This window comes from Excalfactoria chinensis, chromosome 10 (assembly GCF_039878825.1).
Source record: "Excalfactoria chinensis isolate bCotChi1 chromosome 10, bCotChi1.hap2, whole genome shotgun sequence".
Lineage (NCBI taxonomy): Eukaryota > Metazoa > Chordata > Aves > Galliformes > Phasianidae > Excalfactoria > Excalfactoria chinensis.
Genome location: NC_092834.1, coordinates 1955026 through 1978623, shown reverse-complemented (window position 1 = coordinate 1978623; position 23598 = coordinate 1955026). Strand labels below are relative to the sequence as shown.

Genomic DNA, 23598 nt, shown 5'->3' with positions numbered 1-23598 from the left:
AACATGACTGTATGTCAAAGTAATTAATTAACATCATTTCTTTCTGCCAGTTAGAAAACATACATTTACTGTAGAACACACACAACATTTGATCTTATTAGTTAAATGGGAGCATCTACTTCTTCTTTAGAAGTTTTCATGTAGAAATCTCAATACACCACACAAAGGAGGTCAGGATCACCATTTTGTAAAATAATGAAAGAAACGCAAAGAGAGAAAGGGGGCTCAGAAACAAAGGTGGCAACAGAGCGTATTTTCTTGAATATCAATAAGAAACTCTCGTATTGAATTCAGTGGTACCCAAAATCCATCCCTCAAGAGAATTTCCATGGCATTTCAGGATTTCAGAATAAGAATAACCACATAATTCTTTGGATAGTGTCACCATTAATAAAGTTCAACTCCCATACACAGAGGATTCCCATTGGCCTTGGGGTACTTTGACCTGCTGCTTATGTATTCTATATGTTCTATTGTAACTAGCAATTCAATAAGCCCTCTGCTCTAATTCAGAGATTGCTAAAGTTATGGGAATAAAATAATTCATGGAATCCTAGAATTGTAGAATAGTTGAGGAGGAAAGGCCCCCTGGAGATCACCCAGTCCAAACCCTCTGCTCAAAGCAGGGTAAGCTGGAGCAGCTTGCCAAACTGTCTCCAGCTGAATTTTGAGCATCTCCAAGGACAGACTCTGTAATCTTTCCAAGCAACTTGTTCCAGCATTTGATCACCCTTACAGTAAAAAATGGCTTTTTAATGCTTAAATGGAACTTCCTGTATTTCAGTGATCTCAGTAAGCTCTGAATCTGGGCACTCTGAAGAGGACTGGGACCCAGCTGCTGAGGACAAAAGCTAATAAGACTGTCTCACTGATCCGACAGAATGGTGGTCCCTAAGAAACCAGAACTGGGCTGTAGCGATCAGATGCTATGAATAGCCCAAATACTAGGAACTTTTTCCCAATATGCTCCTGAGTTAGTTGTGACTAAAGCAGTTCTTCACCTGAGGATGAAATCAAATCCACTGAGCTCTGTCTTGAGACTGATAATCTAAATGCAATATAATCCCACCAGTTCTGGAAGAAAGAGATACCACCTTCCACCGGTATCCCTGAAGTAGAATCTGGGAGCCATCTTTCAGTAGCTGGAATTTGTCCTAGAGGACAGACTTAAGATTCCTAGAAATGTATGCATTTTTTAATGGCTGTCCCAATTAAACTATTAATCTATGTGATTATGGAGCAGTAGTAGGCTAAGGTAGACGATGAAGCAAAACCATGTCTCCATAACTGTGAACCTGGAAATCCCTATGTAAAATATGGACCTTCCCTGTATATCTTTGTGTTTTTCTGCAAACCTGCAATCTGGGTTTCTAGGCCTTGATTTTTATTTAGGAAATTATCACTGCAACCTAAGTAAGACATGATTCCAGATTTTGGCCCTTGATTAAAAACTCGACTGCAATCTATTTTCATCATTTACTGATACGGTTGCATAGTTAGATCACTGCAGCTCGGTACAAAGGGTTCATAAAGGTGAGGTTTAAGCAGACAGTAGGGAAGGCAAGAAATCCTGTTCCTATTACAAACGTCCATTGCTTCATGTTTTAGCTGATTCTGTTAAAACTTGCATTTTGCAGGGTAATTTCAACCAATCTATCCTGCATTTGACATACGTATTCTTAAGCATTCCGGACAGAGTTATATCCCTAGCCATCTCTGGCTTTTATATAAATAGGCTTTTTATGATAGGCAGGAAAGCTACTGAAAATGATGAACTGCAGAGACTTTTCTGTTGACTGACCACCCTCCAGGATCAAAGAAGAGTGTTTTATCTCTGTTCTTTCTGGATGGTGTCCACAGAAATCTTCCTGATATAAAATAGTCTGAGTAATAATACACACATCATTCCTATCTGACATTTACTGTTGTTTCAAATGGGGCCTAGATTCATCTTGCATAACACACATCAAAGGTAGGAAAGTGGCTGAAACTTAGTTTTACACAGTAGATACGGATAGGAACTTGTCCCATATGTTTTCCTTTTTTTTGCCTTTCTTTGGTCTCTTTAAGCATGTCTCTGTGTAGCAGTTGCTCTCATTTTATTTTACTCCACAACCCAGAAACTCAACATGTATTGCTATTACCTGATTTTACTCATCTTTTAGCTCATCGTTTGTATTTCTAGAGGTCTTGTCGTTACAAAGAGAGTGACACCCAAGTCTGTGACACTTGGGTCTCTTCCCAGCTTTCCCGACAAATGGCATTCACTGTGTTTTCTTGAACAAGATTCAGGTATTTTGATGCCTCATTTTAAATCCAGAACTTTCAGGCATTCTGCTGGGTTAACACCAGCAGGTTTATAAACAAAATCCTGCAGTTTTTCTGGACTAATGCAAGTCTTTTGGGGCTGTAAAGGAATAACTGGAGGATGTGCTTATTATGGACTACACATTCAAGGCATTTAAATGGTATAAAGAAAGGTTAAGACTGGAGATGTACGATGTTTCCTTGAGTGCAGCAGTACAAGTGAACTTTTGACTGCAGAAATTTTCCTTCATGTGCAAAATTTCTGATATTTTGTCTAACGTTTTTGTCAGTAAAAAAAAATAAAAACTGGTGGTTAAAACTGCACTTTTCTTGCTTGCACTACTTTTCCAGGCCAAGAAAAGGCAGTTTTGGCAGTTGAATGCTCCATAAGTTCCAGCATCCCACTGCAATATATCTTGTTTAAACATTAAACACTGTTTATTGAAGCTATAGTGCCTATGACTACCATAGAATAGATGTTTACATCCCTGCATAAACACTTTAATGGGTTTCTTTGCCGGTACCAAAAAGACAAATGCCACTTTAGACAGAACACTTCATCGCTAAATCTTTCTTCTGCCTGATTATTACCGCTCGTTTGCAAGCATCACATTCTTTCTCACTTCACTAATTTTTTTTTTGCATGATAAAAAACATTCCTTCAACACCTCAGTTTTTCCTGTTTGAGGCAATATCTGGCACATCGGGGTTTGCCTCCCCTTCATCTTTGCCATTTCTTTTGTTCTCTCAAATTAACAGCAATTTTCACCGTTATTGGCCTGGCTGTAGCATCTTCTCTTCCACCACCATTCTATTTCCTCCTTCTACTTTAACTTCAACAAAATTTGTACTTTCTTCTTGGTAGAACGAGGCATTCACTGCTCACAGGTCTGAAATGGTTAGTGCCTCACACACAACACAGTGTTCACTTTGTACAACCACTGCATTTCACCTTCCATTTTCTCACTTCCAGTTATCTGCACCTTTCCTGTCCCCAGCTGCTTCTGCCTGTTGTCTCACCTGTTACCTCACCTGTTTCCACTATTCCCCCTTCATGCTGTGTCTGTTCCATGCTCCCATGTGTACCTTGCTCTTCCTGGGTTTGGTGTCAGTTCATAACAGTGTGTTTCTAAGCGGTGGTTGTGCTACAACAATCCCCTCGCAGTGGCAGGTATGGTGCTAGCACACCATCTGCTCATTTTTTCCTGTGGCCACAACACATTTCCTTATTTTGCATGCTTTTCTGCACAGATAACTAAGAGCCCTCTGCATTGCTTGCCAAAGCGAGATTAGCAGCAAGAGTAAAATGCTCACCTGCAAGCAGTGGTGTGAAGCCCTGCTCCCAGCCCTGCATTTACAGTCAGATAGGCTGTAGTTCAGCCCTTGCTATTTCATTATTTCTCTCCACACCACTGAGGCAGACAAGGTATTTCAACAAACATTCATTTCACTGAGGACACAAGATATCTTCTCCCGTGGCAAACTCTTTTTCCATGTTTTATAAGGATTCCAGACAAGTATCAGGGTATCTATTTGAGGGGCTTTCCACAAGTGTAATTTAGCAGAACAAGATTACTCAGAGAAACACATTAGGAAAACATTTCACTTCAGAAAAATGTTATCATATCATACAATAACACCAATGATGAATGAAAGAAAGAAAATCCCTTCTGACTTCGATGCTTAATCACTGCCTTTAAAATAGCGCTGCAACTTGGAAGAAGAGCATCTTTGGAAACATCCCAAGAACACAAAGAGGTGAAGGGGCAGTAGTGTCTTTCCCACTTGTATCATCATCTCTGGAGACAGCTACTCAGAACCCAGCAGAAGTCAGAGCCAGCCTCAGGCTCCTCTGCTGCTGATACCTCAGGGCCAGCTGTGAGCAGAGCTCTGCCCTCTCCAAGCATTCTTTGAAACACATCACTCTAGCAAGCACTGAAATAATCAGCTTAGAATCATTACATTTGTTTTTCTTTTAGCAAGCAAAAACCCTGGGAATACTTTTGAATGGGTGTCCCAAGACTTTTGCCTGCACTATAGCAGAAAGAATTCTGCTCCTCTCCAAGTGACAGCACTTTAGCATCCAGGCCATGAAATGATAGCAGCGGTACTTTGAAATTGATCTAAAGTCTGCTCATTTGTGTAGTGCACATTTAAGGCCACATTACCGCAAGATGCTTCAGCAATGAAATTCAACATTAGTAATTCAGTTCATTAAAAAAGATATTTTAGAAGACTTCTACTTTTATAGCTATTACCCTGTCCAAAGTGAAGAAAACCTCAGTCAAATTAATAAAACTAACAACTCATAACGCATATACTGCTTTTCTATAAAGTCTTCTCAGTTCTCAACAATTAGGCAGACAAAAAAAGGTGTGTGTCAGCCAAATTCCTCCTTGTATAACCTCAGGAAGACCTGCACCAGAATGCATTTAGCCCATTCTGCACTAGCAATCATGGTTTCCTTTACTGAAAATTCCCTTGAAGTGTAAACCTGTACTCCCATTTACAGACAACTCATCAACACAACTGCCTTGGTCATGAATGAAACCTTCAACACAGAACCCTGCTTGCTCCTAACATTCCTACACACACACATCCCTTTCTCTTCTCTGAAATCTGAACATCTGTGCATGCCCCCCTCCAAAGCTCTCAGTCACTAATGATGGGCAGTAAGCAAAGTTTTACACCAAAAATTTGCACATAGCCTCTCTTGTCTTTGGATTACAGCATGAGTTCAGAGCTGGATTCACAAAGCCAGTAGACTGACTTTCTAGAAGCATGAGGCATAATCCAGTCGTCTAACAGTTCAGCTACACTGACTGCAGAATCTCCATACTGATCACATTCAGCTCATCAGAGGCACAAGACCATGTAAACACAAGGTGCTATGCCCAGATAGCCATCAGCCCCTGCCTCCTGTTTCCCCACTGTATGCCTTTAATCAATGTGTATGTATATCAATATTACAACTATAGATCTAGGTACAAATGAGAAGCCTGGTTTTAACAGATCATCTGAGTTCTATACGAATGTTCATTCTAGCACATAACTCATCATGGTTCATCTCTTTAACCATAGCAGACAAACACAGAAAGAACTGGATGATTTAACAGAGGAGGTGGCTGTGGTAATATTGCAATAATTACATAATTGTGCAGAATTATTCTAATAACATTTTACATTGAAATAATATTTTACAGCTGGAGGCTTGTCACACTACATACCTGTATTATTTCCCTACCACTTCTCTGCCCTCTCACACTCGCCTATGCAGTAGGTCAAAACATCACTTCTGTATAGAGCTGACAAACATGTTCAGATCAGTGACCCATAGATTGTTCTTCTCCAGGGGATGCCCAGCACTGAGTTTAGGGTTCTCTTTCTTTTGGTGAAGCTGAGTTTGGTTTTAACACCTTGAAAGAAGTAACTGTCATTGATAAGCCTGGATGATACTTAGTAACTATCTTGGTCCCTAAATGAGATCCTCATCAACCTGATTTCCCCCCTCATCTCTTATGTTCCCATTCAGATAATGACTTCAGCATTTATCTTACATAAAAAAACATCAGTTGTTCATCAATGACTTTAGAAGTACTACTCATACACATGAAGTACATTGCTAGATCACATCTGAAGAGCAACGCTGAGCAAGACAGAACTCCAGGGATCGAAGCAGAGTGAGGACAGCTCAATCAAATCTTCAAAATCATTCAAAAAAGGCACTCTCAAAGGAGAGCTGGAACTGATGGAGAAAATGATCTGTCACTACGTGGGCCCCAGACAAGAGCAGCCGATTCAAGGAAGTCCTTTCCCACCCTGTGACAGTGAAGATGAAGATAAAAAGTAAAAGGACACAGGGTGTGAATTTCTATTTTTCACTCTCTTTAGTACAACTCTTGGGACAACTGGCAACTGATCTGTTCATCTTCAATGAATCACACAGCAGAGGCGCAAAAAGCAATTTCTCTCCAAAGTAAATCTTGAATCTACCTTTCCTTTTCCAGGATCAACTGTTGGCTTCTGCTCAGTCCAGTTACTCTGGGAAAAGCCAAGGCAAATATAACTCTCACACCTTTCCAACTCTCACAGCACCTCCAAAGCAGTTAACTCTTAGAAGCTATGAGTGCACTGTCATGTCTGTTACAGAGCAAGAAGAAAATACCACAGCCATGTGAGTAGCAATATTAACATCTTCGGTGAGAGAAGAAATGTTCCCACAGAATGGAAAATGATGGATCAGTCCAGTTTAATGCAGCCAAATTATCTGTGTAAAAATACATGCGGGACATGCTGCTGTGCTAACTGCACTGAACAGCAGCTTGTGTTTATGCTCAGCTCCCTGGTTACAGGCTGTCCTGTGTAGGCTGTCCCAGGAAGTGCAGCTGCTACAGAGATGGTCTCACACAGGCAACCTGACGCGTGAGCCCAAGAGCGTGGGTTCCACAGCCTGCAGAGGCAGAAATGAAACAGCAGCTGCTTACCTGACTGCAATAGCTCAGAGGTTGAAGGGACTGAAGCAGTCCTTGTGATACAAACTTGTTGCACAGACAAACTCCTACGCAGGAAACATGGACAGTTGTCCTTCAAGGACAGGCCCTTAATCAAAGTAGCTCAAGGACTGGACCTGCTGAGGACCCACACATCTGCACCTCTTCTCAGGATGCCTTCCTAGTCCATCTTTCTGTCCTCAAAATCCAAGGACAAAAATTCATCTCATGATTCCATGAGACACATCCCTGATATTAAGCTGAATTTCATTTAACGCTTTGTACACAAGTCATGCATGTCACAGCATTCCTTTGAACTTTATGCCTTCTTCAGAAATAGTTCAAAGCATTCTGAGAACATGGAAGCCAAAAGCAGACCTGCAGAATGCCATGGACCCATTTAAAATACTCAGTTTTTCTCCTGAGATTTCCACTGCTGCTTTCATAGCTTGTCAAGCAACATCCCCCTTTCAGATTTAGCACAGTGTCTGCAGTTCTCATTCATCACAAGTTTCAGAACTAAGCAATCCAGCTGCTCTAGGGCGATACCCTTAAATGTGATCTTGCTGTTAGGTTATACTTGCCTGTCATTATGACCTTGGCTATTTTTTGACAAGAGGATAAAGATGAAATCATTTCTTACTCTTGATGATCATTTCTACGGAACATGCTTTCCAAAGAGAGCTATGTTATACATATGTGTACAGTACTGAGCTGCCCAGGCCAGAGAGCAATAGCACAGCCCCCCCCCCCTCCTCACACGAAGGATGGTTTGGCGTTATTACGCCAACATCCATTTAACTACACTTTGGACAAGTACTATATTTTCTGCTGAAACTACCAGCAAAGCAAACATGCTGAAAACCACTTTAGTTTGTTGTTACAACCTCCCTGTTTACTTTGAAATTTCCCAAACTGGCACACACGATTTTGGAAGGTTCTTGCTTATAATTCAGGGCACTTGCCATGAACTTTCCTTTTGTCCACTGTTGTGAATCCCCTTCTTACAGGAAGATATTTGTGATCTTCCTCGCAATGAAAATGCTTGTTAGAGTGAAAATAAGTCTTCAGTAATGCCGTCTGATGAGCTTTGGCATTCTAGAAGAGAGACAACCTTATTCTCTATAGGCCTGATGTCAGAATGAGAATCTTCTCTTAGATTTCACTGAGATATTTTTAGTTGCTCCTTCAAAATTGACTCAGCAACATCCTCAAACACCTGCTTAATTTAAAGTAGATGAAAAGTTCTGCTCGTGTGTCAACTTAAGGACATGCTTAAGTGCTTTCCTGGATTGGGGCCTAAATACTTACAAATACAGATGGTTATTAGCAAGACCCAGAAAAGGCCAGGTAACCACCAACAGTCAATTATATTCCTACCAGAACTTCACGCCAGTATATCATACTGTTTGAAGTTAATTGCTTTGAAATAATTGGACAGGTGAGCAGGTAAGTTCACACAGAGCATTTGCCATTTTCCTTTGTATTAAAGAAAAACAACAAAACACTGCAGGTTGCATGGACATAATGGGCATGATTTTAAACAAATCAAAACCAAGTTAAAAGAGAAGGGAAAAGGTATGTGTTTTTTTAAAGACTTTTCGTTTTTAACATCATTAAAACCTTGAAAAACTTCTTATTCAAGAGCTTCTTTAGTTAATACCTCATTACTTCTCTTTTTATTGTTATGGTAATCAAGCCTTAATATATTGCAGCTTTATAGCATGAAATCAAGGCTAGGCCTGCGGGCATCAACAGATGTACAACAGCATGCAGTAAAACACAGGTATAGAGGCATGCAGAGCTGAATATGGCACTTTTTATTTTTTTTATAATTGTTTAGCAATTCATCTGAACTTATTTTAACCTTGACAGCAGATGAACTCTAACACATACCATGATCAGTCACTGGAAGCTGCACAAAACAGTGAGATTTCTGACCGCTGTCTTACAGGCTGAGCTTTATGAAAGCACGAAATGAAGTCTGAAGAGGATTTTAAATTGTTTGGATGACTACAGGCTGTTGCTGTAGCTATTCAAACCATTTAACTGTATGTGTTCTAGTCAAGGGAGAATAATAACACTAAGAAACTGGATTTTACATCAAAACCGTGCTTCTCTGTAGGAAATCTATGCTCAGTGTCAGAATCCATGTGCTTCCCCAGCACAGGCACTCTTTGTAGCACACCAGAAAAAGAAAAAAAACCCAAACATTTGGACCTGGTGTTTGGTTTGGAAATGACACTTGGACCTTGTGCTGGAGGCTCTGCTTACATTTGGATTTGACTCATCATCAAGCAAGGTTATACATAAATTCTAGAAAACCACAGTAGTCTGGTTTGCAGTGCTGAGACACCTCCTCAAGGTGGGTGAGTGTCCCCAGACCCTTTTCCAGGTACACAACAATGCTGCCCAGTGTCAATCAGGCTCCCTTTCTTACTGATATTTTCAGGAAACAATTACTTCTCCTGTGTGATTTTTTAAATTTAAAGAGAGCGTTTTGCCAAGCAATCGTTTTCCCAGTAAAACAGTTTCAAATTGCCAACAGTAAAAGCAATATGCCTATGACTTTATGAAATCACTCACACTGAGGTCCACATAGCAAAGCTCAAGGGCCACACACAGAACAGGTGGCTGGGATATAACCAACAGCTTCAGTTTATCTGGAGCACAGCTTTACCAGCCATTCAGAAAACAGCTAACAAATCATATTTACTTGTCACTGCAGGCATGTACCCTTCATGTAGCTATTCAATATTAATGAAGTAATAAGAAGAAAGCAGAGACAGGTAGTAGATTAGTCCAGTAAAAATGAACATAGTTTTCCAAATTATTGATGGATAAATGTTAAGTCCCAATGTGTGAATCACCATTGTATCTGAAGATCCTGGTCAGCATCAGCCAGGAAAGGGCTCTCAGCTTCTCTCATGGAAATACTCAGAACAATGATAGTAATGTATTCAGCTGATAACTGTTCTATTCCTTTTCATTCAAAGTTTCCTAACATTAAGGAGGCCAGTCATCCAAACTTTTAGTATCAGGCATAAAAGTGAGTAACTCTCATGGCTGCAGTAAAAGCTAACTTCAGTGAGGCCATTCACACTCATAAGCACTACATTTGACAGTGGTAAGTGCTTGTCAGATCAGACCTTAGGACAGGAATGCATGTTGCCCAGCATGTAACAAGTGGAATGAAAGACAATGGGCACAATAGTCCAGTGAACACACTAATTATATTAATAAAATGAAAGCTTAAATTTTGAAGCTAATCCTGGGCTATCATTTATAAAAGTTAACAGGGCATATTTAATTTAGGAATTGGCTACTGCTTCTCTTTCCACTGCTGAAACCTCATAAATGAAATATACTGGATTGCTGCCCAGTGCGGAAATAAAAGTTATGAATAATGTTTCTATCTCAATCTTTGTCAGTGCTTTAATATTCCTAATTACTTTAAAAAGCTAAATATTCAATATAGGAAAAACCTTTTTTTTTTCTTTTTATCTTCACTTGCTAGATTAGTGTAATTTAATATGAGTCACTGGCCAGTTTTAGTTCACAAGGCCCATCCGTGCTTTGGAATGCTTGTTACTCTTAGTGTGTATGTATGCGTGTGTAAACAAACATGTGATGTATGCCCACGTTATCACAAGGTTTTTACTATTTTCTCATTTTTGAAATTCTCTAAGTACATATGCAGGGTATATGAACCCACTGGCTGTTAGGTTGATCGTCATCTATTGCCAAAAAGAACCAAAGGATAAAATGATTGTCTGAGACACTGAATTATTTTACAATTAAAAGAACAATTTTTCTCAAGATAGCAGCATTGTTCTAGACAGGTCTTCAGTAAGTCATGCTTTCCAAGTTTTTCCCTTTTCTATATGTCAGGTCATCTCAAAAGGTTACATGGCTTTTCTTTCTGTTCTCCTTCCTCTCACAGTTGCCTTTCCTGCTGTAAGTGGGGAGACAGCAGCAAAACTGCAGACAGAAAACAGGTAACCAGACAAAAGTCTGTCCCACTGACTGAGGCTCTGTAGGTGTTCCCCCAGTCAAACTGAACTCCTGTTCTCTTCTAATGCTGATCCTTTACCTATTCTCTTTTTGCCTGGTAATGATTTCTCTTTCTTAGGATCCCAGTCAACATGCAAGAAAGGGAGGGACTAAATAAAATGTCTGTTCAGTAAGTGACTATCAAGATCTTTGTATATGCAGCTTTACTTACTGGCCTAATACACAAATAGAGCTCAATTAACAAGCTTATTTCCTTTGTGTCAGTACTCAGTTGGACCTATTTTACATCCATCACTGATGTTTATACCAGAAAGAATGCTTGTTATCTCACTCTAGCGTGAACTAGTCATGTAGACTTAAACTTACCTTTATCAATTAAGAAATTTTGACATAAACATCTTTATCCAGCTGAAAAACCTAAGAGCCTCAAGTGGGAATTAATTTTCTAGTAAACAGTATAAAACTCCCACCTCTACTGTTTTCCCACCTTGTGCAGTACGGATAATTCAGGGTGGGGATTTCAAGTCAGAAGAAAGAACCTGAACTGCATGAAGAGCCAATGGTAAAACTCCCACTGACTTCAATCGCACAAGTATTCTGTCTAGAAACTACCCTGACTACTACACAAAATACTTAATGAAGAATGTGAAGTAGTAAAGATTGAAGAGAGAAAAAAACTGATAATGGAGGTATAATATCTACATTGGTATTCCACTAACAGGATAGAAAGCATTAAGAGCGTCCTTCACTGCATTTAACATTTATTTATAAGAACAAGTGAAAAACCGAAAGTCAGTTCTGTAGGAAGGGGTAATATCACACATTAATCACTGCAAAATAACCAACTGACAAGCCTCAACTTCCATGTAAAGCATCCAATTTCTAAGGCCAATGCATTGTTTCCTACACTTTTTTAAATAGCAGTATACATCTTTATTACATTTTTGTAATCTTTACTCACCACTGGAGCAATCAGTACCTCCCCATCCTGGTTCACAATGACAAGTGTCAGGAGAAACACATCTGCCGTGCACACACTCCTCTGTGCAGAGTGCTGTTAAGAAGGAATAACACACAATTTTGTAAATATGTTAAGCTGCTGGTAAACATACACTAAACTGTGCCTTAGAGAGCAATATTTTGTTTAAAAATATTAAATAAAGAAAACAAACAAAAAACAATTACTTGTGAGATTTAATTAATACTAAGTGACCAAAATAAAATATAGGTCTCTAAACAGCAATAAGCTCACTTGTCAGTTCAGCTCTTTGTAATGAAAAACTCTAACACCAGAAATTACTTTGGTTAGCAGTTTTGCTTCATAATAAAATTTTTAACAAACTGACACTTATGATTATTATAATTACAGAATACCAGCTTCTTTTACTGCATTCAAGTTGTTCCTGTTCATGAAAGAAAATGGAACTCCAAGGACCCAAAAACAGATTTGTACAAAATAGCTTGAGAAAAAGAAATCATTTTACTACATGAAGTACGTAAGCACAGTCTCGTCTCCTCAAGGTCACCAAGTTTTCCACAACAGAAGTATTTTCTATCATATTTGTCCACTTTTGGGTTACTGAAAGATCAAGTTCCTGAAACTACAAAAACCCGGCTGGTGCCTCACTTGTCATTCAACCTAGAGACACATATGGGAGAATCTCTTTTTCTTTTTCCCTTGTATTCCTACCAGGAGTTCCTGGTTTTAAGACATTTCTGCTCCTGCACTGCTGGGGTGTATAATTTACTTTCCAGTGTACACTTATTACAGACAAACTTGGACAACACTGAATACCTGCTTATTCCAAGACAAATATTAATTCAGTTCTGTCTAAAACAAAGCTAGCTAAGCTGATCTGGGAGGTATTTTCTTTTGTTGCAATAATGAAAACCAGGTTGAATTACCTGGTTTATTTTAAATCAGCCAGTGAACCTTCATGAAGTTCCACATCACAAAGAACCTTTCATTTTCCAGGTACCCCATTTTTAACCAACGTCTTGAAAAATTAAGCAGTTTCTGCTGTGCTTGACATCCTATTTGGACTATAAGGTTGGAGCACATCTTGAATCTACACTCAGCCTGGCATCAGAGCCAACAGAAACATTTCGCTGCCTATTCTGTTTTGGTCCTTGGAGACCAAACCCAACAATGTATTCCCAATATATTTAAGTCCAACTTTAAATGATGTGTGATCCTTCAACAATCCCATTGGACAGATCTTCCTGCTCTTTATCCATCAAACCACATGTGACCAGTGATGAGGATACTGCCTTGTTGCAACTGAAAGATCCGCCTAGCTTAGTCATTTCTTTTTTAGGTTCACTACATGTCAGAACTGAAATTTATTCTTATTTCATATCTTGTGTTTAGTCAGTATTGCAGAGAGCATGAAATATTGATAGCTAATTCTCTAGCCACTAATTGTCCTAATCTTTTGTGCATTTATTTCACTCGAGTTCGAGTTTCTGAAGACAGTGAGGCATCCTAGTCTACAGACATAAGATGAAATTCAAGACAGAGCATTAGAAAAGCAGCATTTTTTCCATAAAGGAATACATGCCTTCATGCAGTCACTGAAAAATGACTGGTTACCTATGGCAAGGAGCAGTCCACACAAGTGACAGCCACAAATGTATATGTTGCTATTAAAAGCATATAGTGCAGAAAGGTACATGATATGCTGGGATATGGCTACTTAGAAAACTGTGCTCCTCATAGCTTCACTTCAGAATACATTTTGCCCTGGTGTAACTCTTAACACATAAGTTTTACTAGAGTTCAGGAAATCGAAACTGAGATTTTTTTCTGTTCCCCGTATAGGCATTTACATTAACAAATCATTCTTCCATGTAAAAGGTGCAACAGGTCAGCTCTCACGAGCACGAAAGCTGATGGTGGACTATTATTTTTCCAAATGACAAAACACCTACTAATCACTGGTGTAAATTTAGTTGATTTAGCCACACAAACGTATCACACCTTAACTTGTTAAAATAAATACGAAATAATAATAGCTAATCGAGGTAATAAACTTCACACAAAAGTGCTGACTTCTTTAATAATGCTGCATTCTCTTGGGGAGCGTGTAATGCAAGACTTGTAAGCAGGCCTGAAGATGCAGCTCCTCTTCTAAAGCAGTTCATGATGCATGAAATATACAATTTTTTTGCATTTTAAGAGCAATTAGAGAGTTAAGAAAGGTAAAGACAATCCTTGGAACTCATCTTTGCTCTGTAACTTGCTAAGCAAGCAACCACAAACTTACTAGAACACATTCATTTAAAACTGTGAAATTACACAGGACTAATCCTGTAAATGGGGTCACAGAAATCCCCCTTTTAAAAAAAGTGAAGCTTTTATATGTTATTTATGTGAGGAGACAAATAACCAGGCTCACGCATTGCCTGCCTCAAATCAGGCCTATAAAGGTGCACATAAAGGTCACATTTGGGTATCACTCTATATTTTACCATGGCAAATAAAATTTGAAATCTCCCTTATAAAAAGGGAGTCTTGTCTTGCTCTAATCTTTAGAGTTTAAATTAATTTTTCATTCTATTAACATTCAGCATAATAGGATACAATGGTCCCCGAGGCATTCTTCATAATACACTTTGTACAGTGGCTTGCAAATGATCTTACTAGTTAATGGAACTATAAAAATTACTTGCACATAAAGGTCAAGAAAAATAAAGATAAGTATATATACTTTTTGGTACTGCCCTACTCAACATACAGCTAAAGGCCCCTGGAGTAAAGAAAACTTCTACTAATGCAAGGAATACAATTCCTCCCAGTATGAAAGCCCAAGCAGCTCATCTTTTGGAATTCCAGACTTTTTATGTCTGCATTTTCCCTTGGCCAATTCTCTTGAACAAACCAGCACCTCATTGATCAATTTATTATTAGCATTCTTGGCATGAGTTTAAGATCAGTTTGTAGTTTGATTCAGCCTGGTAATAAAATGACCTACATCAAAGCCCTGCCAAAATGCCATCTTTGCAGCAATGCGTTTAGCATGAGTTATTTGACCATATTCAAGGTCACACAGCAACTGCTCCTTATCTTGGAAAAAAGTCGACAAAAGGCCTCTATAACAATTCATTTGATGCTTATCACCTCCTGTATAATTATAAACAGTGTTGTTGTTGTTTTTCATACATAAGGTCAATACTCAGAGAAATAGACCTAAAGATTAAACTCCTTTCAAACCTGAAATGACTACACAGATTTCTCTAACACTAGCACTTACTTTTTAATTGTTTTCCTGAATTTGGACTCTGTATATTAAATGCCTATGTCCCCAATCTGTGAAAGTACGCAGTAAGGAGGATGCTATTACTGAGTAGTACACTGCTAAGTGGGGCAGCCTCTTCTGCCTAAAGAAAGCTTTCATTGCAGCGCTACTTGAAGTGGCACCACAGGGAGTTTCTCTCAGACAAAAGCAGCCATAGCCCAGGGATCCAGAGCTATTCTGCCCTCTTCTGTGCTGTGTGGACTCCTTTGTGTGGACTCAACCTATGACTGAAGGGTTTAATTCTCTTGCTTAACCCTGCCTTACACACCCTGTTATACCCTGCTCATCACTACTTCACCAACATGCTGACTTCTCATACTCAAGTAACACAGCTAACACCTGCTACAATTGTTGTCTTAGGCTCTTGTCAGGAGTGGCAGTGCAGTTAGATTAAGAGTTTCATTCCAGTGGATGAAGTATTGAGTGCTTTAGCTTGGGTAAGTTTTTGTTTAGCTTGTCCAAAAATATAACTTCTGTATTTTTTGCATGTTGAAAATGGATCCTGTGCTTGTGATGGAAGTGCTACACTTGCAGTGGCCATCAACCAGTCTGATGGTAGTTGGACACCACAAAGCAGACATTTAATGGAAGAAGTGATGTTTTCCTTCACAATTTAATATGTGTCCCAGGAACAGTTTGGGCCATTGTAGCACATTCTTCTAGTCTCTAGTGCCATTTTTAGGGGAAAGACCAATTTTGTCAGGTGAAATAGCAGTTACCTCATGGCCAGCAGTTTCAGATAATACAGAGAGGTCAAAAAGAGATGAAAAAGGATGTTTGCCCCTTATCCATTATGAATCTGTTCACTCAGGGCCACTCTGGTGCTTCCATTTTAATGCACTGGCCTGAATCCAGGTTGTGTGGAGTTGAAGATATTAGCTTCATTAGATAAGCCTGTAGTCAGCTTTTGGCTGGATTCTCATAGGATGTGCTTAGAAAAGTAAGGTTTGATAGCAGAAGAAGGATGACTACAGCTAATGCATCTAGGTAGGTTTCCCTTATTTTTAGATTACTGCTTATTTGTGGAACGGAAGATTCTCTCTTCAAATCTCTGACTTTCTATCAGGAATCACGCTGATTAGATTGCTTCCTGGATAATTTTTTTTAACAAAGTGGGATAATTGTTGTCTGTATTGCTTCATGTTTATTTCTGTGGTTACCACTCAGGATTCAATTATTATTTTATCACCTTGGATAGCAATTTAAGTCAAGATTAGCAACCCCAATAGACGAAGACATAAAAAGATGTCAAAACCTGCTCAGCTTTGAGGAATTTATTATTTCAGTGTATAGTAACCCTTATTTTTCATCTCCTTGGTACCCAATGACAGCACCAATAAAAAAAATACAAAAACAAGGAGACCAATGCAAGCAAAGGAAAGATGAAATTGACGTAGATCATATAACGGCAATAGGTCATAAGATCAACTCCTTTTCCAGTAGCTGTAATGCTATTACATTTTTTGGCAGATTTGGAGTTAGAGACTACATATTTATGCAATCCAAATAGAATCTATGGTCTTTCTTGTTCAGGAGATGGGGAGGCTCTGAGCATTGCTGTAGTGAGATATCGATCTGTTCAAGAGAGCAGCTATGTTGTGTTATCCTCAGTCTGGACACTCTGCCAAAGCTTATGGAGTACTCTGTGCCAGAGATGACTTGTGAATGGCTAAAGTAAAAGAACTGAGGACATACATTTTGTGGATTTTGTCTTCTCTCATGGGCAGAAACTGACATATGTCACTGTCATCGTTGACAAAATACCAGTAAATCTCCCTACATGAATCTGCTGGGAGGTGAAGATTTGTTAATAATCACAAAACTTACATCAGTTTCAGCCTATATTTTCTATTACTAGACAAATGGAAATCTGTGGCTCTAATGAGAAGGTTAAAAGAGGGACGCTGGTACTCTTGTCATGGTTGAGTGTTTCAGGCAGATGACACAAGCAAGTTTATAGCTCCTGAAATAATTTCAGCCAGATTGCATATTTCAGACTCTCTGCTACTCCACAGAAGGACTATTCACATTTTACTGATTACTGGATGACCTGGCACTGAGGAGAATTCACTTTAGTCCATGAGTCCATGCTGCAACTATTGCCTGCAGTAGGCCTTTCTCTAGGGAGTAGCTAGGGAAGTATACTGTGAGGGGGGAAGGTCAGAGTAGAAAAAAAGACTGCCTCTACTTCCATGTGCCCCGAGAAAACCAAGACTAGTGGAGCACTTTTAGAATTGCAGTCTGTTTAGGCCCAAAAAACAGTGGAGCTGGAACAGAACATCCCTGAGAAAGGAATGGCATAACATCGGTGACCATAAAATAGCACCAGTGACAGTAATAGAGAAAGTTAGAGCTCTGCAAAGGGAGAGGTCAACGGGAGCCACACATTTAACAGACTCTTTGTGTCATCTGGATGCCCCATAGGTTTCACTTGCTCTGATACAGAAAGGGAATGGGAGACAGTACTTACCATTTAATAATGTCTGAATGAGAACTGAAAAGTAGCCTGCTAATAGCAGCAAATGTCAGAAGAGAAGAACTGGGGTCAGTAAGCTGAACTACTTTGTATCTTTGGCCCTGCGAACAACAGAAGAGCTCTGCAACACTTGCAAGCATAAAAAGGGAGTTGTGGGAAAGCACTGCAGGACTCTAAGCTTTGAAGTGCATCTGCCCTGCAAAAGGGACAGCTTGCAAGAATGGGTAAAAGCAACACTAATCCATAGGTCTGCAGACAAAATAACAATGAAATTCTGGAAAGAGGAATGTGGGCAAAGACACTAAGAAGTGAAGTTTAAGAACCTAACCAAATTTTGCAATGAAGGCAAAATGTCCTTGGACTACGTGATCTCTAGAGGTCCCTTCCAGCCCCTATAATTCTGTGATTCTGATGCCTCATTTCAGCAGATACATGGCTAGGGTCTAAGACAAAGGCAAGACCTCACATCAAAATCAGATATGACAGCCCACACAGAGATGTCTGCTGCTCCCCTCCTTGAGCTTCATGGGGATCAGGAGATACAAGCAACTAGGCTGGAATGGTAGGGTGAAGAAAGAAATCCTACCTTTAAGTTAACTCTTGACTGCATTAAGGTAAGTCATGCTCTCAAACTACCCACCATGTTTAGGGCTCAGTCTTCCTCACTGCCACAACAGAAATTGGATCTCAGCACACCTAGGAGATCAATTAACTATTGATATTTGTTGATTATTTCAGGCCTGAGACTGATTTTATGCATTTTCTGCCACTGCTTCAACTAGAAACAATCATTGCTTTCTACCACGTTGGGGGAAAAGACTTATGCTGAGATCAATTCTTCTAATCAATATTTTAATACAATATTATTCTGTGGGATAATTTTCAGCATTTAACTTCTTTTAGTAAATGATTTCCCATTGCCTCATTGCAGGCAAAACAATCATTAGCACTGGTTCAAACTGTTAATGAGGTTAAGAGAGATACTGAATCAGCAGAGCAGGATCTATGACCCAGGAAAGCCTTTCCCTTCCTGCATCCCCTGTCCACTACTTCCATTTTTTAGGTAAATTGACCAATTCTTCCCAGCAATTTGTAGAAAACACATTTTCACGAGTTAATTTTCTACTGGAACTTGATTCATCCAACCAGCAAACTTCATGCAAATTTGTGCTTTTTATTGCTCAAATTGTGCTTTATATTGCACCCTCAGTAACATAACAGCACTTCAGTCTTTCTCCAAGTAACGTAGAAATATTAACATCCACTCCTAGGCAATGTCTTTCATTTTCTCTCCATGATCTGGTAGACCTCACTTTACCAAAACTGAATGCAATCAAAAAGCATTTGTCCATCGTTCTCCGATAACTGACTTGCCCTGAAACGTGGGCCTTACGCCAAGAAAATTTCATTTTCTGACAGCAAATGACACAACTTCACTGCTGATTGATTTCCAGAGATGAGAATATGTGCTGTGTGTAAGACTGAGGATGGGTGCATCAGAAACATTTTTCCTAATGGATCAAAAATAGATCAAGATGTCTGGACCGTGTGATACTTCATCTAGTAGTGATACTACTAGATGAATTTTAGTCTATAGCACATTGAATAAACCATTGTTTTTTTTCCACACAAATTCTTTCTTCATTCTTACTCCAAATTTCATCGAGCAATCCCACAAAAAATCCTTTTCTTTCTTTCTCACAAAAATAGGATGAATATGGACAAATTTCTAAAGGCAAAACTGTCATTGAGACCAGGCAGTTTTATGGCACGGGCCCTAGAGGGCCAATGCATTTCAGATTTCATTTCATATCAAGCTACACTCTGAAAATGAAGGTCACCCTGATGAAATCAAGAATAGAAGTATATTCTGTTTGAAGATCATGTTAATGTATGAGCAACGCTAACATTACTGGGGATAGAATATTTAAATGCAAACACTTTTCACTTTTTTCACATTTCAAAAGGAACCACAGTAACGTGTTTCACAGCAACTTACTGAAAGAACTGCAAAAAAAGACCCCAGGAACAAATTACTGCATAACTATGGGGACTGATTCTTCTCTGAAGCCACTAGTTCAAACTTTCCGTAAACAACCCTGGGTTGCAGGAAGTCAACTGAGTTAGACCTCAGTCCAACTTCTTAGTAATGTCTAACTGTCTAGAGAAATCTTCTACTAATGGGGTATGGCAAAATACACTCTCCCATTCTTGTGATTCATCCTGCTGCCTGAGAATAGAAGACAGGCAAAGAAAATAAAAAATTCTTACCTACACAGCCAGAAGCTCTTCCAAGCTGCCCACTCTTTACTATAAGGACACTTTACTAGAAGGAGATTTAATTGCATTTATATCAAATTACTCTACAATATTTGGGGAAGAATAAACATTATGAAAACTTTCAATAAAGTTTTTAAGAAGGAATTCTGTTTAAACTGTCAATTTCCGAAAGAGTGATGTGTGAAAGTAAACAGGGGGATCTCAAATTCTGAGGTGCAAGTCCATGACTTTTACTTCAGTAGAGCTTGCATATGCACAGTGCTGCTGTAATTGAAAGTGCACTTGTGTTACTTGTTGTACTGAATATCTGGTTTAGTTTCTTTAAAAGTATGCTTACAATGTGCTTCATACACACTTTGTTATTTCTTAACCAGAAAAGGTCTATATATTTGATTCAATTTACATACTTCAGCTGCAAGCTTTTTCAAGGAAGACTATCTTTTAGTGATTTTGCACACATTTCTAAGCATTACAGCAATACAAGTAAATCATAGTATTCAGAAAAGAAAAATCCTGACAAAAAAAAGGAAGGCTTTGGGATTAAATAGATTGAAGATGTCTCTCGACTTACTGCACCAGAGAGCAAGTTTTGCAGAAGCAAATACTTACATTACAAATACTGAAGATAAATTATTTAAAAATGCTTCACGATCATATCTGCAATGGTCTGGAGTTTCATGAAAAAATTCCCTGAGGAGCCTTAAACACATTTATTGAAGTGAAAAGCATGTGCAACAATATACAAATATAAAGTGGGATGCTATAATCCTGTAACAGAAAGAAAAATAGATGTCTACATAAAAAGTCAAAGAGTATCTGGGCTTCAGAGGAAGCAGCTGTGGCTGGATCTTGGTTAGAAGAGCTCTCTCTCTCTGATAAGCCATTTTGATGTTTGATTAATAATCTTACCCTGAACTGGATTTTGAAGGGTTATCAGATCCACCATCCAACATCATCATCTTATTTTGGTGAGAACCAGAACCAAACACTGACTTGCCAAGTGACTCTCTTGCAAACTGAAAACTACCACCTAACGTGTGCTTTGAGCACCCTGGGTTCACCACCAGCCCTTTCACTTTAACACTTTTTTTTATTATTATTTCCCCATGAAGGATTCATGCTGTTTTGCTTCATTGTTCACCCACTTCACTGAAATTCCTCATGCAAAGGTCTCAGGAAGTTGCTTTGCTATACAAAGTTAAAGAAAGAATTAGCACATCCATGTGCATCCATACAAAAGCACAACTCAGCCTGCAGATAAGCTGTTAATTCAACAGTGACAGCTGACATTTATTGTTGTTGAGGTGTTAACACTACTCAGGAATGGTGCATACCCACTCTTCTCAGCTCTAAGTTGATGGAAACCGCATCATTCATTGCCACTGAAAGGCAGGCTCCTCACAGAAAAATACTGTTTCAGTGGGAAGAAGTTACCTCTAAAGTCCCACATGTGCATAATTTGACATCTTAATATTTTTAAAACACTGGCTCTGGATGATAAATGTTGCGGTTGCAAGTTTTTTGTTTTTTTTTTAATTTATTTTACCATATATGATTACTTCCTACAACTTGTGAAGACTTGCTTCGTAACAGTACCATCAACTTGCACTAAGCTACATAGTTGCTCACCTATTTTTATAGGCTATCAGATACTCATCAGAAATGGATGCAGCTGCACAAGTGCCGGGAAGTCCATGGAATATTGTATGGTTATCCTACCATGAGACACAGAACACCTGCCACACATGACAAAGCTGACTGGGAACCAGGAGAACTGCAACTGCCTAATCACCCACCTTTCAAATGGTAGCACATATAGAATTCCTAAAGTGAACATCACTTGTATTTTTAGAAGGGGCTGCTAAGAAGAAACAACAGCTACAGATACCTTTCAAAACTTCACAAGAGAGAGATGTACACGTTATGCACAGGAAGATGCTGAAAGCAGAACACCTAGGCCTGAGGGACAGTTCTTGGTCCAAATTCCATCAGTGAAGTGCTTCCTGCCATCCTCATTCCTGTTGTAGAGGAGACGGGAAACAGCTGAACTACAGTAACTGCACCAGGGCTGCACTGGGCAGGATTTTGTTTTTGCAAACCTATACAAGAGAATGGACAACCCCCAAAGGAAGGTTTGAGCTCCTGTAGATTAGAAGCAGTGCCCTCCACACCGTTCTAGGTGAGTGTAAACTAACATTAGCAACACTGAAGTGCATTAAAGCAGGAGGAGGAGGAAGGGGTTTTGAAAGGGAATAGAGACAGTGAAGTAGCTGAGGATGTCTGCTTCCACACAATGGATCTGTGCTGAATTTACAGCAGCTGGAGCCCAACCTGTCTTTGCTAAAAGTGGGCAAATGGAAGTACAAAACTTTATGCTGCATGGCTTTTTGAATTCAACAATGAATTCATACCTGTGATTCTTGTGTCCTTTTTTCCAATCCAGTTGAAGCTTCCAGGCATCTAAGCCATTAGCATGAATACTACTGAGTACCCCAGATCCAGAGCCTCCTCCTGTATATTTCCTGCACCCTTTTATATCAGTCAAACTGAGATTGCCCATAGCAGCCAGAAAACCTTTTCTACTGCTACTCTAGCAACAGTCTGGATCTTTTTCTAAGTATAATGCCTGCATAACTTTTCCTCTCATATTTATTAAGCCCCTGGAGACATTATATAGCTTCAGCACACTTTCCTTTCTAACTTTATGCTGTTCTCATTTCCCTGCATGAACATTTTGTTTCTCCTACCTCTACTGCATTCCTTCCAGAAGTCCTGCCCTTATTTCATTACTACGCTCCACCAGCATCTTTGCAAATCCATCAGAAGCTGACTGCAAATACAAAATGATGGATGGGAGATGAGAATTGATTTTTTCACCTTCCCATCAAAGAGGTCTTCCTGTTTTCTTTAGGCTGGATAGTAACCCAGGTGTCTCTATGCCACAAGATGAACAGATCTACTAACACGGTGAGTCTCCCTCTTCCTCTTCGCATATACCAGCCTCCCAGGATGTTCAGAATGAATAAGCAAAGGCCTCTAATGTTTGCAGAGCCATGGTATATAGCCCCTGGGTCTGCAGTATGGCAGCACATGCTGAGTGCGGACAGTTCTGCTGTATGCTCCTTCTGTTGCTTTCTAATCAACCCACCTGCTCCTTCAACAGAAAACAGGGATTCCTCCCAGCCACCACACAGTGGTAAGGCTGGTGATCCTGCTGCTACCACTACCATGACCTGAAGCTGAATCTAGTAATTCCTGTTCAAATTTCCCCCCAGACAAGAACACAAGATCCAAATTATTTTCCCAATATTCTTCTCTGAAAAAAAAAAACAAAAAACACCACACATACAGAATCAGCTCAAATGTATATAAAAGGGGGGATTTCAGAGTGCCTCCTGCTGTCATTTCAATTTTATAATTAATAACACTATGCAGAATGGTCTTCCACACCATTTTCCCGCATTCATACATCTCAAATCAGAAAGAAGAAGAGAGAATGTCCCCTGATACAAAGTATCTATGTACTTCCATATCATTTGCCCTTAATTTATGTTGCATTATTGATGTACAGAATGCTGTACTTGAATAATGTAACAGTAAGGCTTTTACAGAAAGCACAAGCACCAGCTTTAATGCATCTCCATAAAGATAAGAAAAATATATTTCCTAAGTCCAGCTGATTTCCAATAATAAATTTTCAAGTACAGGAATGCTGGCCAAAAGGAATTCAAAG

At 39.3% G+C, this 23598-nt stretch overlaps 1 protein-coding gene across 5 annotated transcripts in view; it reads right to left on the bottom strand.

The window, feature by feature from the left end:
* Positions 1-23598, bottom strand: part of MEGF11 (multiple EGF like domains 11) — a 243397-nt gene that overhangs the window by 149980 nt on the left and 69819 nt on the right. For all 5 annotated transcript variants that reach the window (XR_011904850.1, XM_072345518.1, XM_072345519.1 and 2 more), the window contains exon 6: positions 11773-11865. Coding sequence is in view for 4 of the 5 variants with exons in the window: in XM_072345518.1 (XP_072201619.1) it covers positions 11773-11865 (93 nt within the window). In the remaining variant the exon portion in view is untranslated. The remainder of the gene's footprint in view (positions 1-11772; positions 11866-23598) is intronic.